Source organism: Polyodon spathula, chromosome 3, assembly GCF_017654505.1.
Source record: "Polyodon spathula isolate WHYD16114869_AA chromosome 3, ASM1765450v1, whole genome shotgun sequence".
Classification (NCBI taxonomy): domain Eukaryota; kingdom Metazoa; phylum Chordata; class Actinopteri; order Acipenseriformes; family Polyodontidae; genus Polyodon; species Polyodon spathula.
Genome location: NC_054536.1, coordinates 33330843 through 33346782, shown reverse-complemented (window position 1 = coordinate 33346782; position 15940 = coordinate 33330843). Strand labels below are relative to the sequence as shown.

The window sequence follows — 15940 nt, the reverse complement described above, 5'->3', positions numbered from 1 at the left end:
AGATGCCTCCCTGATGGTACTGCATGATGGATAAGTATCTGCCTGTACTTCTCATCATTAATTCTGACCAAATCCCCAACTACATTTGCAGAAATGCAGCCCCAAACTTGCAAGGAACCTCCACCATGCTTCACTGTTGCCTTCAGACACTCCCTGACTTTGTGCAAGTGTACCTAGAAGAATAGATGCTGTTTTGATGGCAAAGGGTGGTCACACCAAATATGGATTTGATGTAGATTTTTCTTCTGTTCACTCACTTTGCATTTAGTTAATTGATAAATATAAATATATAATCTCAATAGACAAAAATGGAATGCCTACAAGTCGCAACCATACTGTGCCTTTAAAATCTATCACCAAAATGTTAATGATAAAAAAACACCTTTAAAATAGAAAAAAGGATGACACCTTAGAAAGAGGATACAATCTTAAACCTAAAGCAGCAAACCAAATCTCGAAGGAAAAATCATATTATATTATATATATATATATATATATATATATATATATATATATATATATATATATATATATATATACACACACACACAAACTTTTACATATACACAACGTTTACATATCCCTATAGAAATGTCTACAATTATTTATTTCAACGATTTTTTTGCAAAACTCCAAAAATGCCAATTTAAAAGTATTCATACCCTGACAAGGAAAATTAAATTAATAGCTAGTTGAGGCACCTTTATCAATAATAACCTCTTTTAAATGATTAGGATATTTGTCAACAAGCTTTTGGCATGATTCTTTAGTGATTTTTGTGTGACCAATCTTCAATGCAAAATTGTTCCAGTTCATTCGAATTCCAAGGAGTTCTCTTGTGCACAGCCTTCAACTCATAAGAAAGATTCTCAATTAGATTTAGATCGGGACTATGACTAGGCCATTCCAGAACCTTGATTTTATTCTTCTTTAACCATTCTGAAGTAGATTTTGAGGTGTGCTTTGGATTGTTGTTGTGTTAGAACGTCCAGTTGAACTTTACACCAAGTTTTGTAACGGAGGGTTTTAGATAATTGGCCAATATCTTTTGGTATGCTATGGAATTCCTTTTTACCATGTACTGGAACTAAATTCCCTGTGCCATTAGAGGAAAAACAGCCCCATAGAAGGATACTACCACCTCCATGTTTGACAGTAGGTATGGTATTTTCTTTGTACACCTCACCAGACTTTCTCCAAACGTAACGACAATAAACGTGACCAAATAGCTTGATTTTTATTTCGTAACTCCACAAAACCCTTGACCAGAACTCATAACCATCATTCAAATGCCATTTTGCAAACTATTGTCCTTGTGACGTTTTCCTAATTGTGGCTTTTTCCTTGGCCTGCGACCATTGAGACCTTCACCATTCAATTCTTGACCTCTGGTTGAAATGGAAACCCCAGTCTCACTTGCAACCAATTCACTTTGAATATCTTTGGCAGTCAATCTCAGATTGTTATTAACCTTCACCACAATTCTTCTACTCGTTCTTGGTAAAATAACCTTCTTTCTTCCAGACCGAGGGAGTGTTGTGACAGTACCATGAGTCTTGTAGTTCTTGATTATTGAAACAATATTTGAAATTGGGGTACTCAGATGCTTGGAAATCTTGATTCCTTCTCTAGCTTTATGACAGTAAATCATTTTCTGCCTAAGGTCTTCAGAGAGCTCTTTACTTTTTCCCATATTGACTTATTGGTAATGACAGCAATCATCCTATGCTTAACCCTCTTATACTCTCTAAGAATGTTCACCTACAATCCAGCATTTTCTAGACTTTTCTAGAATTAGGTTCTGCATTATCACTGAAAATTCTAGCACCCTGTAGACAAAACTATGATAGCATCAACGAGTATGAATACTTTTGAATTAGCATTCTTGGAGTTTTGCTGAAATAAATAATTTTAGATCTCTATTTCTTATCATTTTTTTTCCTCATCCACAAAAGCAAAACTTTTGCTCTAAAATATTTTTCCTAAAATTTTGTTTTCTAGAAATTTCTAGAAATTATACCAATTTCCATTGGGTTATGTAAACTTTTGACTACAACTTCAGTGCTAGTGCCTTCCCTGTAGATTTATGGTTAGGAAAATAATATTAAAAATAAAAATCACAATAAAATCACAAATATAATTCCTAATGGTAAGCAAGCTTGCTGTCAATTTCACCAGGTTTTCTTCAGTTCTTCATATTTTCTTTCTTCAGATGGCGCCTATTGCTTTACTCTGATGCAATATGCATCATACTTCGTGAAAAGAGGTTTCATGCTTCGGTTTTCGATCACTCATTCTTTCTATCATCTTTATAGTCTCAGAGACAATGCACACTGAAGAGGTTAGTCCAATTAGAAAAAGTAAATCTGAAAGAAGAAAAGAGTTACTTAATGAAACAACAAAATATTTATATATTATACATTCGAGCTGCTAGGACCAAGGCAGGGTACTCAGTTTGATCCTGTAGGACTGTATCTACTTGAGTAGTTCTTAAAGGACACCACTAAGTGGCAATGGCTGTAGTTCATAACCTTATTGATGAAAGAAACAAAATGCAACATTAGATGAAAAGCTTCTAAAACACAAGGCATACTGGAGACAAAAAGGTATGCAAGTATGTATTACAAATCAATACAGAATATCCCTCACCGCAGCAATTCCCCACACCCTTTAACTTGGGGACCCTTGCATAAAAATACTGAAACTGCTTTTTCACATATTATTATTATTAGGGCTATGTTCAAAGGGTCACTAGCTAGCCAGAAATGGTTTAGAACATTAGGTTATTATCATAACCCTGGTTCCCTGAAATAAAAATGTAACCATCACCTCATGGGCATTAATCCTTTAATACCGTCTAACCGGAATAGATCTACCAAAGCTGCATGTAGTGCTTGTGATGTAGTGCCCGCCCCCCCCAAGGGCATAAACGACCACCGACACAAATATCGTCATCATTTTTCCTTCAAGGCATCTATTGCCAGCGGGTCCCCGACACCTGTTATTGAGAACCAAAGGGTACAATGGGTTGATGCTTGGGAGGCAAACAGGTCCACCTGCGTTTTCCCAGACGCACTCCGAAATAAGAGACTGCCTGTGAAGGTGAGCTGGCTCTTTTCATAGTTCACTGATAGACCTAACAAAAGCAGGTGGTCTGTGATGAGTTTCATATGAGCACAACTGAGCCAGTTGTCCAGGTAATTGAGCACTCTGATGCCCCCAGTCTCAATGGGGCCATAATAGCCTTCACGCACTTTGAAAAAGGCATGGGGGGCTAAAGAGAGGCTGAATGGTAAAACATGAAACTCGTATGATGTCCCTTTGAAACCAGGAAGTACCTGGAGTAAAACCTTTCTTCCAAGTGAAGGGGATGAACTGTGCAAATAGCCTGCTTCTGCAGCAGGGCTGTCGCCTCCTGTCTCCTCCAACAACAATGCATCTCGCGTATCCGTAACTAACATTGTAGTCACGCCCCAAAATGGAGGCGGACCGTGTCTGAATTGCACAGAATAGCCGGTCTGTACAGTATTGAGCACCCAGGTGTCTGAGGTGCACTGACTCCTGTACTCTAGATGACTCCCTGAAAAGGGGCCCTGGCCTGCAGCAGCAAATTGCTAGGGTTACTGCTTCCCTTGAGGCTTTTGTCTCTGAGCTTAACGAAAAAACTTATTGAAGTTTCCTCTTTGCGCAGCCATGGGCCGATTGTGAAACCCTCATCTGGCTTTAGCAGGAGTCGGCTGGGTCGGTCTCCGAGGTTTTTGGAACTTTGGCCGCCAGTTAGGAGCTGGTCTACGTACTGGGGAAAGTTGCTTGGGAAGCAGATGTCCCAGTTCCTTTGTAAACTCCTGTGCCCAATGATAGCATCTCACCTACTGCAGGACCAAAAGTGTGTCCTGGAGTAATGGGAGCATCCAGCAATGGTGCCTTGTCCCCATCCGCTATACGCGCCTGGGACAGCTAGAGCTGATGTCTTGCAGCTATTAACGCAGCAAGGTTGCTACCCACTGCCTGTCCATTGAATTTTGATATATGGAGGACTGCAGCGGTCAGACCCGAAGCAGAGCGAAGCCCAGCAACTGCTAGTGAATCGGAAGGGTAACCTCGTTCGGTGTACACAGTCACGGCGGGAATGTCTGGGACCGACAATTACCACAGGAGCAAAATAGGGATGCCCACCTATAAAGCTATTTGGCTGACCAACCTGAGGAAAGCCTACTGCTAGAGCCCTAACTAACACTAACTCTGCAAGCAGATCTTAATGTGGCAACAAGACATTGTGGGAAAGCTGCAAGCAGAATGACCCAGTGTAAGCGTCTCTGTCTAACACAGGGCAGCTGAGCCAGCAGCCAAACACTTCTTTGTAGTCATGGAGCCAGACTGTATTTTGGGGGTTGTGAGGACTGGCATAATGTGGTTCCTGTGAGAGGTACAAGGGTAGTCTCACAGTCATAGTCTCGAGGAGGTGGCGATTAATTGCCCCGAAGTGATTAACATATCTTCAATGGTACCGCACCTAGTCTGATTGCCCTCTTGTCAGTCTTATCAAGCAAGACATCCACATCTGTTTGTCCCAAAAATATATATGCCTGTATGTATCTGCATGCTTCACTCAAAACCAACATCAGTCCTGGAGAGAGTACTGTGCTTACCAGTAAAACTAGCCTGCAAGCTGTTTTACCTGGTTGATCCTGGCACATACAATAGTTTGTTCAAGTTCAAAAGCATGTGTGTGTGTCAGGACTTTCATTTTGAAGGGACTTGTTTTTAAAATAAAATTAACCTTATAAGATGACAATTTTCAATCTTAAAAAGAGAAAACAAAAACATGAAAAAAGTACATAAAAACTAGGATGTGCACAAAACTTACCAAACATGCTGAGGCTCTCAGTCTGGAAAACACTCTGCAGTGGTGGAAAGTAAATGACAAGCAGCTGTCCCATTAGGGATCCAAGTACTGCATAACAGAACATTTTGTTACTGCACAGGCCCATCTCAAATATATATCTTGTCTGCAGAAGGAAACACATTGTACATTAATTTAAATATCCAACTTATGTAAAAATGAACAACTATAAGCCTCATGTTTGCAAAAATAACAAAATCAACTTTTTCTACAACAGATATACTTTGGCAACAGCTGGGTCTTAAGTGTATTGATTTGCGTTTTTTTTTTTGGGGGGGGGGGGGGGGGGGGGGTGTGTGTTTTTTTTTTTTTATAATTACCTTAATACAAATAAATCAGACCGAGTTTAGTTGAAAAATCAGCAATTGGTTTCTTTCCAATTTTGATGCCCATTGTGCAGTTTCATATGTTTGCCAATATAGCAGTAAATACCTAATTTCTCTTTTTATGACCAGTGTGTTTTCCTTTCCCTCCAATGTGTATATACACACACCATATCCTTTACTCGGTTACCCTCAACTTATCCTTTTAATGTTTAGCACATTAATAACATACACATGCTATTATGGCTACCACAAAGACAATTTAAGGAAGGCATGTTGCAAAAGCTGATGCTATCTCGTAAAATACAATACCAGTGCTCTAAATTGGCAAAACAAAAAGAAGCAAGGCCAAAATGGCCTTCAGTTCAATATTAGTGGGCACCAAGGCCACTGAACTTAAGTCAAGGCCAAAGTGTAGTTGTGTAATTCTGCTTAGGATTCATATATAAAGCTAATTGTTAGGCATATAAAAAGAAACAATGCAGTTTAAATTAATAACTATGTATTTGTTCAGAAAATGTAGTTTTTTTTTTTTTTTTTTTTTTTTTAACATGAGGGTGACTTTTGCGCACAGACAGCAATTCAGCACTTTGCTGACATTCAGCGCTTGGTCGTGTTTTTTTTTTTGTTTTTTTTACTGGACAACACAGATAATAGAAAATCAAAGCATGCAGCTTTGTACCAAACATTAACTCAAAGTGTGTGGTCGCCAAACAGCAGAAACTTCAATAACCCTATTAACTCAAATCAATTGTGAGATTTTAGGCTTGGACACTGCAGTACAGTAGTACAACACTAATACAGACACCTTTATGCCATACATTCGTGTGTGCCGCCCGCAGTGCATGTCCCCCAATAATAACTAATTAAATGTGATGCTAGGTCACTCAATTGCAGGATTCAAAAATAGATACCCCCTCAAAAAAAAAAAAAAAAAACTACAAAAACACACTTATATTGACACCAATGACAGGATGAAAACAGAAGTGATAAAAGTAGCCCACTAAAATCACAAAAATTAAGAAAATGATTAAAAGAGGACATAAACTCATGGTCTACAGTAAAAAGTGTGTGCAGTAAGTTATTGTATAGTATCATAACGTGTCAATGTACCACCATGATCTATTGTGTACCATGAAGGCTATGGTTAAAAAAAAAAAAGTGCTACAATCATTTAGTTTCAATTTAAAATAATATTTTATTATTTTAGCATTGAACAGTCAATGCAACAGCATGATTTTTTTGTGCTGCCAGTAGCCTATAGCTGAAGTTGAAACAAAAGTGTGCTAAGTATTAATTTGATTTTATACTGTATAGGCCTTCTGGACAGATTTACAGTTCTACATAATGTTATGTGTACAGAGAACACATTTAATGTTATTTCAGCACAATGATTTATACATTTAAAACAGGTTTTTAAACTGGACACATTGTTATTTCGGACAACCTGTCTGTCTCCCGACATGTCAGATTTAGTGAGAGACTACTGTAAAATAACTGGCACGAAATATTTGTTTCTTGTATGATACACAATGTACTGTACCAAGTATAAAGACAATTTCTCAAAACATTATTACCCAGAAATGAAGGCTGCCGTTAGATTTTCTCCACTGAAAATATGAAGTTGCAAATGATTTATGAGATATTAACAGCTGCAGTGGTGCTTAAGCAGATTCATATGAGCTCTCCTCCTTAATACAAAACCATCTCAGTTTGCTGCAAGAGCCATGCCTTCCATTCAACCATTTCAATTTGCTTTTATCCTCTTTTCAAAGTGTTTTATCACAGAGAAACTTCTTGGAAACATAATGCTCTTTCATTACATATTGTATGACCGTTGTAAAGATGTCCCTGGTTAATGCTCTTTACATTTTCAGCCATGCAGGCATTGACACCAAACAGTGGATAACAACTTCATAGGACTAATTGTATGGTTCCTAGGGGGTGTTACAGTTGGCCTTGTAAGTATTATGGCATGACCTGGGAGGAATTACACCTTGATAAAATGGAGAGAATGCAGCAGATACATGAGAATACACACCACTACTAATGGATTTTTTTTTTTTTTTTTTTTTTTTTTTTTTTAGCTGTATTGACTTTCTAGTCCCTAGACCTCAAGATTTGCAGTTTTAATAAAAGGCATCAGAAATCCATTTATTTACTTTAAAATCAACAAATTTAAAATGTATATCTTACCTGTGATCTTGAGCTTAGTGCATTAAACATATCAAAAAACACAAAGCAGGTGAAGGTCATGGTTGTGTCTCTGGGTGTTATGACATTGTCACGCAACTATGAAAGATATGAATATAGGAATTACAGAGACGTCAAGGTTACTGCTGAAAAGAATGCAGGTTTGGCTGCTTATTTTAGACAGATTTAAAATATGAACAAGTTACAAATTACATAAATCAGCCTTTGAGATTGGTGGGGGAGATCACTTTACCCAACAAAAGTTGCTAAACCAGGAAGGCTGATTCATCATCACACCATATCATTGTTTGCTGGGCCCCCCTTTGGAAATATTTCAGGTTGTGATGACCCCCCCACCCCCCAATATGTTAGCATATGAAATTACTGAACATACTAAAATAGGAACGCTAAATGAAACATGGACATGGCAATTGTTATGCCTGCAGCCAACGACACCGGAGCCTTTCTAAAAGTGGGTGTGGGGTCGCAACCGTTTTCAAGAATAAATAAATTACATTTTTTAGCTAATGTAAAATGCACTTTTATTTCGACCAAACATCTAAACTGTAAAATAAATAACCCGACTGCAAAATAAATTAGACTCAGAGGTGGAAGTGTTTAAAACAACAGAAATCCTGTCATTTGTGTCACTTGTGTTTCAGCTTCAAGATGGTCGTTCTATGTGAATTTAATTTTGCCATCAGAAATAGAGCGAAGCATCAAAAACTTGCATATAGTATCGGTGCCGTCTACTTGTAGACTCCTCATTTGTAAATAACGCCTGCTTCTGTAAGTTCCACTTTCAAAGTCTCTTCTTTAGGGCAATGTAGACATTTAAGAAACACGTGTTAACTATCTAAAAATAGTTTTCAGCTACTTTCCAAAATACTTGGGCATTACTCGCACACTTAGTTGTACCTTCTTTTCTTTGCTGTCTTCCACACCAAAATCCTTATCGTCACGGGCACATTCTTCTGGGTTTTTTGTGTGTCTAGGCATCTTACATTTCACCACAATTTGCAAATTCTGTTTTAAAATTCTCACTATCTAACTAGTACAGCTTTAAATCCAGCAAACAAGCCTTCTACTGTAATTGTAATCTTGTTTTAAATCTCGCAAGCAGTCTCCAATAGAAATATAGAATTTGCTGACACTCAGTAGTTGGGTAGACACAAGGAGAGACATTGCCGTGCTGCACTGGGAACGTTTTTTTTTTTTTTTTTAATTGGGAAAGGGGTGAAAGTCCACGTGAATTGAGTAACCATTTCCAACATTTCTACTTTTGTATCTGGCGTTTTAACATTTTCAAAAATCGGTTAAAACCGAAAATCAGAAGCCCTAATCTTAAGGTTATGTCAGCATTTTTTGTGATCATGTGACACCCCCCCCAGTCCAGAAGTTTTAAGACATAGTGTGCCTCAAATTTGTGAATGCATTTCGTAGGATTTCATTTTAACATTAAAAAAAATAAAACAGGTTAGAAACATACCTCTCTCCAGAATACAAACAGTGTCCCGCATACAATGACAAGTGATGAAACCAAAATTTTCACTAGCAGATTCTTGGTGAGAATACTATCTTTTGCATTTCTTGGAGGTTTACGTATTACATCATTATCAACAGGTTCAACGCCCAAACTACAAAGAAAAAGAAAAAAAGACAGAAGACTATTACACCATTCTGTCAAATCAGCCTAGCAGGACCAGATTTCAAAAATCTAAATATTTAGAATGCATTAAAAAAGCTTTTTTATCCATTTATCTACACATCTTGCCCCACAACTTCCAAGTGAAAAAATATTCTGGAAATTTGTAGAAAATTAATTAAAAATAAAAACTGAAATAGCTTGGTTGGATAAGTGTCCACCCCTTGTAATAGCAATCCTAAATTAGCTCAGGTGTAACCAATTGCTTTCAAAATCACACACCAAGTTAAGTGGCCTCCACCTGTGTTAAATTGTAGTGATTCACATGATTTCAGGATAAATTCAGCAGTTTCTGTAGGTTCCCTCTGCAGGGTAATGCATTTCAAAGCAAAGACTCAACCATGAGCACCAAGGTGCTTTCAAAAGAACTCCAGGACAAAGTTGTTGAAAGGCACAGATCAGGGGACGGGTATAAAAAAATATATATATATATATCAAAGACTTTGAATATCGCTTGGAGCACGGTCAAGACTATTAAGAAGTGGAAGGTGTATGGCACCACCAAGACCCTGCCTAGATCAGTCTGTCCCTCCAAACTGGATGACCGAGCAAGAGGGAGACTGATCAGAGAGCCTACCAAGAGGCCAATGGCAACTATGCAAGAGCTACAGGCTTTTATGGCCAAGACTGGTTAAAGTGTGCATGTGACAACAATATTCAACAAATCTGGCCTGTATGGTAGTGTGGCAAGAAGGAAGCCATTACTCAAAGCCCACCTTGAATCCCATTTGAAGTATGCAAAAAAAAACTCTGTAGCCATGTGGCAAAAAAGTTTTGTGGTCTGACAAAACTAAAATTGAACTTTTTGGCCTAAATGCAAAGCATTATGTTTGGCGCAAACCCAACACAGCGCATCACCCAAAGAACACCATCCCTACTGTGAAGCATGGTGGTGGCAGCATCATGTTATGGGCATCTTCTCATCAAAAGGGACTAGGGCACTTGTCAGGATAGAAGGGAAAATGAATGGAGCAAAGTACAGAGAAGTTCTTGAGGAAAACCTGCTGCCCTCTGCAAAAAGCTGAAACTGGGATGGAAGTTCACCTTTAAGCATGACAATGACCCAAAGCACACAGCCAAAGCTACACTGGAGTGGCTAAGGAACAAAAAGTTAAATGTCCTTGAATGGCCCAGTCAGAGCCCCGACCTAAATCCAATAGAAAATGTGTGGCATGACTTGAAGATTGCTGTCCATCAATGCTCCCCAAGGGACTTGACAGAGCTTGAACAGTTTTGTAAAGAAGAACGGTCAAATATTGCCAAAATCTAGGTGTGCATAGAGACCTATCCCAACAGACTCACAACTGTAATTGCTGCCAAAGGTGCTTCCTCCAAGTGTTAACTTAGGGGGGTGGAGACTTATCCAATTATGATCTTTCAGTTTTGTATTTTTAATATATAATTTTTTTCTCAATAAAAACTTTTCCCCTTAACAGTGTGGAGTATGGTGTGTAGATAAGTGGGGAAAAAAATACTCATTCAAATGCATGAAACTCCGAGGCACTGACACAGCAAAATGTGAAAAAAGTTCAAGGGGGTGTAGACTTTCTATAGGCACTGTACATACATATACACTGTGTGTCACCTGGACCAATGTGTTTGCCACAACTTAACAATAAATTATCTTTTTTGCCAAGTTCAACTAAACTTGCAACTGTATGATGCAGGAAGCTTATCTGTAAACAAGAACGAGGCATAAAGCCTCCAGGAAGCACAACATGTCACTCATACGTCAAGCTGACAAATTCCTTAGGTACCAACTAGAGAATCAAAAATTAAGAGCTTTAAATCCAAAACACTACCTATGCAGACTACGGTCCATAAGTTTATGCATTCAATAACATGTTTAAATTTTGAATGAATGCTATGTTATATCTCTTCTAGCAAACAGTAAACTCACACACCTTTAAAACTAAGTTATTTTCATAATCCTGGTTCATTGAAATAGAAATGTACCATTACGAAATGGGATATATTTCTTATAGTCCAAATTTCCTGAGCACTTATATCAAAAGCTGCTAATTGGCTAACTACCCCGGGACTTAATGTAGAACATAATGAAAGTGTTAAAAGGAAGAATGAATGGCTGCCTTTAACACTCTGGTCTCAAAACCAGGGTTCTGCTGATCTATGACATTCAGAATCTGGTAAAAGTATGAGGTGCGGCCCATACTGCAGCGTTGCAAATGTCTGTGACATATGCACCCTGGAATAATGTCTAAGAGGTTGCAAGGCCTCTTGTGGAGTGGCGAGTGACCTTCTCCAGTGTGGGCAGGTTGGCGAGATTGTATGCAATCCTGACAGTGTCTACAATCTACCTCGACAGATGCCGTTTAGTCGGGGCTTGTCCGTAGAACTTAGATCAGAAGAAAACAATGAATTGCTCAGAATGCCGCCAACTCTGGGTGAGGTCAAAATAATATGCCAGTGTCCTAACTGGACAGAGCGTATGGAGCTTTCTCTCCCTGTAAGACTGGAAAGGAGGGGGATGGAAGGCGTCCAATTCCACTGATTGGTTGATATGGAAAGAAGATGATTTAGGGAGAAAAACAGAATTAGTGCAGATAGTTACCTTAGTTCTGGCCTCCGCAAAAAAACAAATAGGCTTTTGCATTGAAAATGTTTGCACTTTACCCGCTTGGAGTACTTGGAGGTAACAGCAAGCAGGTAAGCTATCTAAAAGGGCAGGAATTTGAATGTAGGGTCTCGAATAGCAGTCTTGTAAGTGATTCCAGCACTACGTTGAGCTGCCAGTGAGGAACAAGGTCCCTTAAAGGGTCTTAATCTCCAAGCACCCTTCAAAAACTGTCCTACCAGGAAGTGTGTCAATTTTAATATGGCAAGCTGATATAGCTGCCAGGTAGACCTTAAGTGTGGAGGGAGATTTCCATTCATGAAAAAAAAAAGTCCTGCAAAAATTGCAGTATATCTGCCATGAGACAAGTTGTGGGGTCCAGTGCTCGTGACTGACACCACGTTTGGAAAACACCCCATTGGTAGCCATACTGGGAGCACACAGATGCTGCCCTGGCATTCTGAAGGGTGACAATGACCCTGTTAGATAACCCAAGGTGACTCAAATGTCCCCACTCAGGGACCAGAGCCAGAGCTGCGGAACTGTTGGATCTGGACACCACAGAGTGCCCCGCATCTGACTCAGCAGGTCATGATGCGACAGCTGACCTTACAGGAGCTGTGCCAGTGCCAAGAACCAGGTCCTCCTGGACCACTTTGGGGCTACTAAGAGCACAGTGGAAGCAGTAGCAACGACGGAAAAGTATAGAGCAGAGTCTTGGGCCATCTGTGGGCCAGTGCGTCTATGCTAAGTGGGTGACCCCTCTCCACTAGGGAATACCAGTGGGGACAATGGGTGGATGTGTGCATGAGCCCATCACAAAAGCTTTCAGGTAACACGATTGAGATCGGGAGACCGGAGACCATCCTGGTAGTTGATACAAGCCACCACTGTGTCTGATGAACTGCCTGCAACTCCAAAATATTTTATGTGGAGACTCTCCCATGGGGGCGCAGCAGTCTCCGCACGGCACACCCTGAAAACAGTTCTGTGTATTAGCCCTAGCAAGGGCTGTATGAAGCATCGCCTGCTTCTGCGTCGGAGGGTGCCTGTTTTGCCATTGCTTTGCCAGCTTATAGGCTGGGGGCTTCTATTTGGAGAGAAGTCGTGCCAACTCCCTGGAAGTTTCCCGTGTTTGGTGAGTGAGCTTTAGCATCCACTGCCGGTCCAAACATATCAGCCTGTGTTACAGGTGCATCAAGCAATGAAGCCTTGTCCTTGTCAGGAACTCAGGCCTCAGAAAGCCAGAGTTGCCTTCTTGCCTTATCAATTTTGCAGGAATAAGAGTTTTGTTTGCCTTCCTGACAAATAATGAACTGGGGCTCCTTTATGGTTCCTTCAAATGATGGCAAGTCACCCAGGTCTTGATGCAGCAAAGCATCCGCAAATCATGACACTACCACCACCATGCTTGACCGTTAGTATGAGGTTCTTACTGTGGAATGCAGTGTTTGTTTTTCATCAGACATGACAGGGCCCATGTTGGCCAAAAAGTTCCACTTTTGACTCATCTGTCTGTAGAACATTGTTCCAGAACTCCTGAGGATCATCCAGGTGCTTGTTGGCAAACTTGAGACGAGCATTCATGTTCTTCTTACTGAGATGTGGTTTCCGTCTTGCTACTCTACCAAGAATCCCATTTTTGTCTTTCTGATAGTGGAGTCATGAACACTGACCTTAGCCGAGGCGAGAGAGGCCTGCAGATCCCTGGATGTTGTTCTAGGGTTCTTTCTGACTTCCTGGATGATTTCATGCCTTGCTCTTGGCGAGATTTTGGCAGGAACGCCGCTCCTGGGAAGATTCACTACTGTCCCAAACTTTCTCCATTTTGACAATATGGCTCTGAATGTGGTTTGGTGGAGCCCCAGAGCCTTAGAAATGGCTTTGTAACCCTTTCCAGACTGATAGGCATCAACAACTTTTTTTTTCTGGAGGTCTTCAGGAATTTCTTTTGATCGTGGCATGATGTGTCTCTAGAATGTGTGCTGAGAACTTCACTCTGATGGTAAGGGCCAAAGTTAGTCAGATTTATATTGGGCAGGGCTGGCCCAAATAGTCAACCAAAGTATTCAAACAGTTGACACTAATTATCCCTTTAATTGGATTGAGTTAACTAGGGGGCAATAACTTTGTCTTACCTGAAGATTGCATGTTTGATTACCTTGCACACCAAACAAATGAAAGAAGCACCAAACTTTGGTGTCATTTTTTCTCTCAGACTCCCCTATATACTACTACAACAACTCACAAAAAACTCTGACTAAATTCAATGTGAAGTGTTCAGAAATGCAGAAACAGGGAAAAAAAAAAAATAACCTGGTGCTGTCTTCAATGGCAATGTCTACAGTATCAAAAATACACACAATGGCTTTTTTTTGCATGTTCCAATAAATGTAATTTACTCAGCTTAACTTAGTATGTAGTTCAAAGTTATACATGGGACTCCTTTACTGGCATAAGGGTATTTAATAAAACATTTTTGGCCCTAAACATGATTTATGCTTTTTCACTTCAAATACAATGCTTGATCTGGATTATAAATCCAGCAAGACCCTTCAGTGCGTCTGTATACGTTGAATATATGGACTTCTTTTATATAATGTGTGTGGATATTTCAACTTCTCCTTAGTTTAGGCTCAAGTCAGAGCTCACTCATTCCTCAGGCAGGCTGAATGAAAAATGGTCACAGACATCCTGAGGGCGGAGACAGCGCCTGATGCAATGGGGCTCTTAAAGGAGCAGCTTTGATATACGTGCTCAGGTAATTCGGTCTATAAGAGATATATCCAATTTGGTAATGGTTACATTTCGTACCTGAAAGGGAACTATGCATCTACAGTACAGAAACCCGCAGGTGAAGTACATTTATTCTGCTACAATAAGTTTCACAGATCTCAATTAGCACTAATCTTGAACTATCTAATGTTAACTTAAGTTTGGCAGTCCAAGATCCGTGTTAAGGAGGTAGGTTTTACATATTACATGCATCTGAATAAACAATGTTCACTTTCTGCAGCCATTGCATACAAGACTATGGTGGCACAGAATGTCAGAGAGGTTCAAGAAAGGTCCCAATACCTGCAGCACAGGAATTAAACAAGGAAAAAAATCAAAACTTGTAATCTTAAAACAAGATGAATGGACTTCACCCAAATCAAAAAGTGAAAAAACACAGCAAAAAGATAAGGAACTTTTGATGTGACCTTTCAGTTTAAATGAATACTGATAAATTACCTTTGAGCTGGAGGTCCATCCATTATAATATTAATCCATAAAATCTGCATTGCATTTAGAGGATTAGGAAAATTCATCAAAGTAGCCAATGAAATTAAAGTCAGTGCTGCAATGCTCCTGAAAAAAAACAGAGATGAATTAGTAACAAATACTGTTAATGCAAATACAGAAAGCCAAGGGATGTTAAACACATCACAGAAACAACATTTTTGTAAAGTCATAAATATCATACCAGACATTTAAATATTTTAAATTACAGCTCTGTTGTTTGCTAGGTATAAAACTAAAAGGGCGTTTGAAATAGCACACATTAAAGAAAGTTGTATTTCAAATAATATCAGCAACTACTGAAAGGTATCCAAGATTCTCTCAGCATAAGGCTTATTGCATTTATGGACAAACAAGAATCATACATTTTATGAAGCCTGTCATATGTCAAAGTCAAGTCAAAGTCCATGCCAGACAGTAGCATGTAGTGTAGGCTGGACTTGATCCTTCTAATATCAAGGGTTTCAAATACTTACGTGCTGAGCTGGAATCTAACAAAGTTCTTGATGTTATTGTAAATTCCTTTTCCTTCTTCAATGGCAGACCTGCAAGTAGGAGTTTATTGATTTCTATATCAAGAGTATTTAATGTATTCCTTCTTCTATACTTTTCTGTGTAGTGATCTACTTCCTAAACAGCCAAGATTAGTATGACCATCTAAAACTTGAACATAACTAACATGTGCCAATTAAAAGGACAGAAAATACAGTACAGGCTGCCCTGTATGAAGACAAACACAACTTACAAGATTGTCCGAAAATCATCGTCAACCAGAATCATATCAGCAGCTTCTTTGCACACATCAGTACCAGTCTGCCCCATTGCCACTCCTATGTCAGCAGCTTTCAGTGCTACAGCATCATTCACTCCATCGCCCGTCATTGCCACAACATAACCAATGTTCTGCAAAGACTGACAAAAAAGAGAATAGAAAAATATAAAACCTAACAAAATAAATA

The 15940-nt window shown here is 39.3% G+C and overlaps 1 protein-coding gene across 5 annotated transcripts in view; it reads right to left on the bottom strand.

The window, feature by feature from the left end:
* Positions 1-1981: 1981 nt before the first annotated feature.
* Positions 1982-15940, bottom strand: part of LOC121313008 (calcium-transporting ATPase type 2C member 1-like) — a 47055-nt gene continuing 33096 nt past the window's right edge. For 2 of the 5 annotated variants that reach the window (XM_041245089.1, XM_041245090.1), the window contains exons 21-27: positions 15727-15893; positions 15458-15526; positions 14934-15050; positions 8909-9056; positions 7423-7518; positions 4868-5009; positions 1982-2366 (exon numbers count right to left, since the gene is read on the bottom strand). In XM_041245089.1, the coding sequence (XP_041101023.1) occupies positions 2248-2366; positions 4868-5009; positions 7423-7518; positions 8909-9056; positions 14934-15050; positions 15458-15526; positions 15727-15893 (858 nt within the window). In that variant the 3' untranslated portion in view covers positions 1982-2247. Of the gene's footprint in view, positions 2367-4867; positions 5010-5184; positions 7223-7422; positions 7519-8908; positions 9057-14933; positions 15051-15457; positions 15527-15726; positions 15894-15940 lie in introns of those variants that run through there. The other 3 variants (XM_041245091.1, XM_041245094.1, XM_041245092.1) reach the window with 3 other exon arrangements.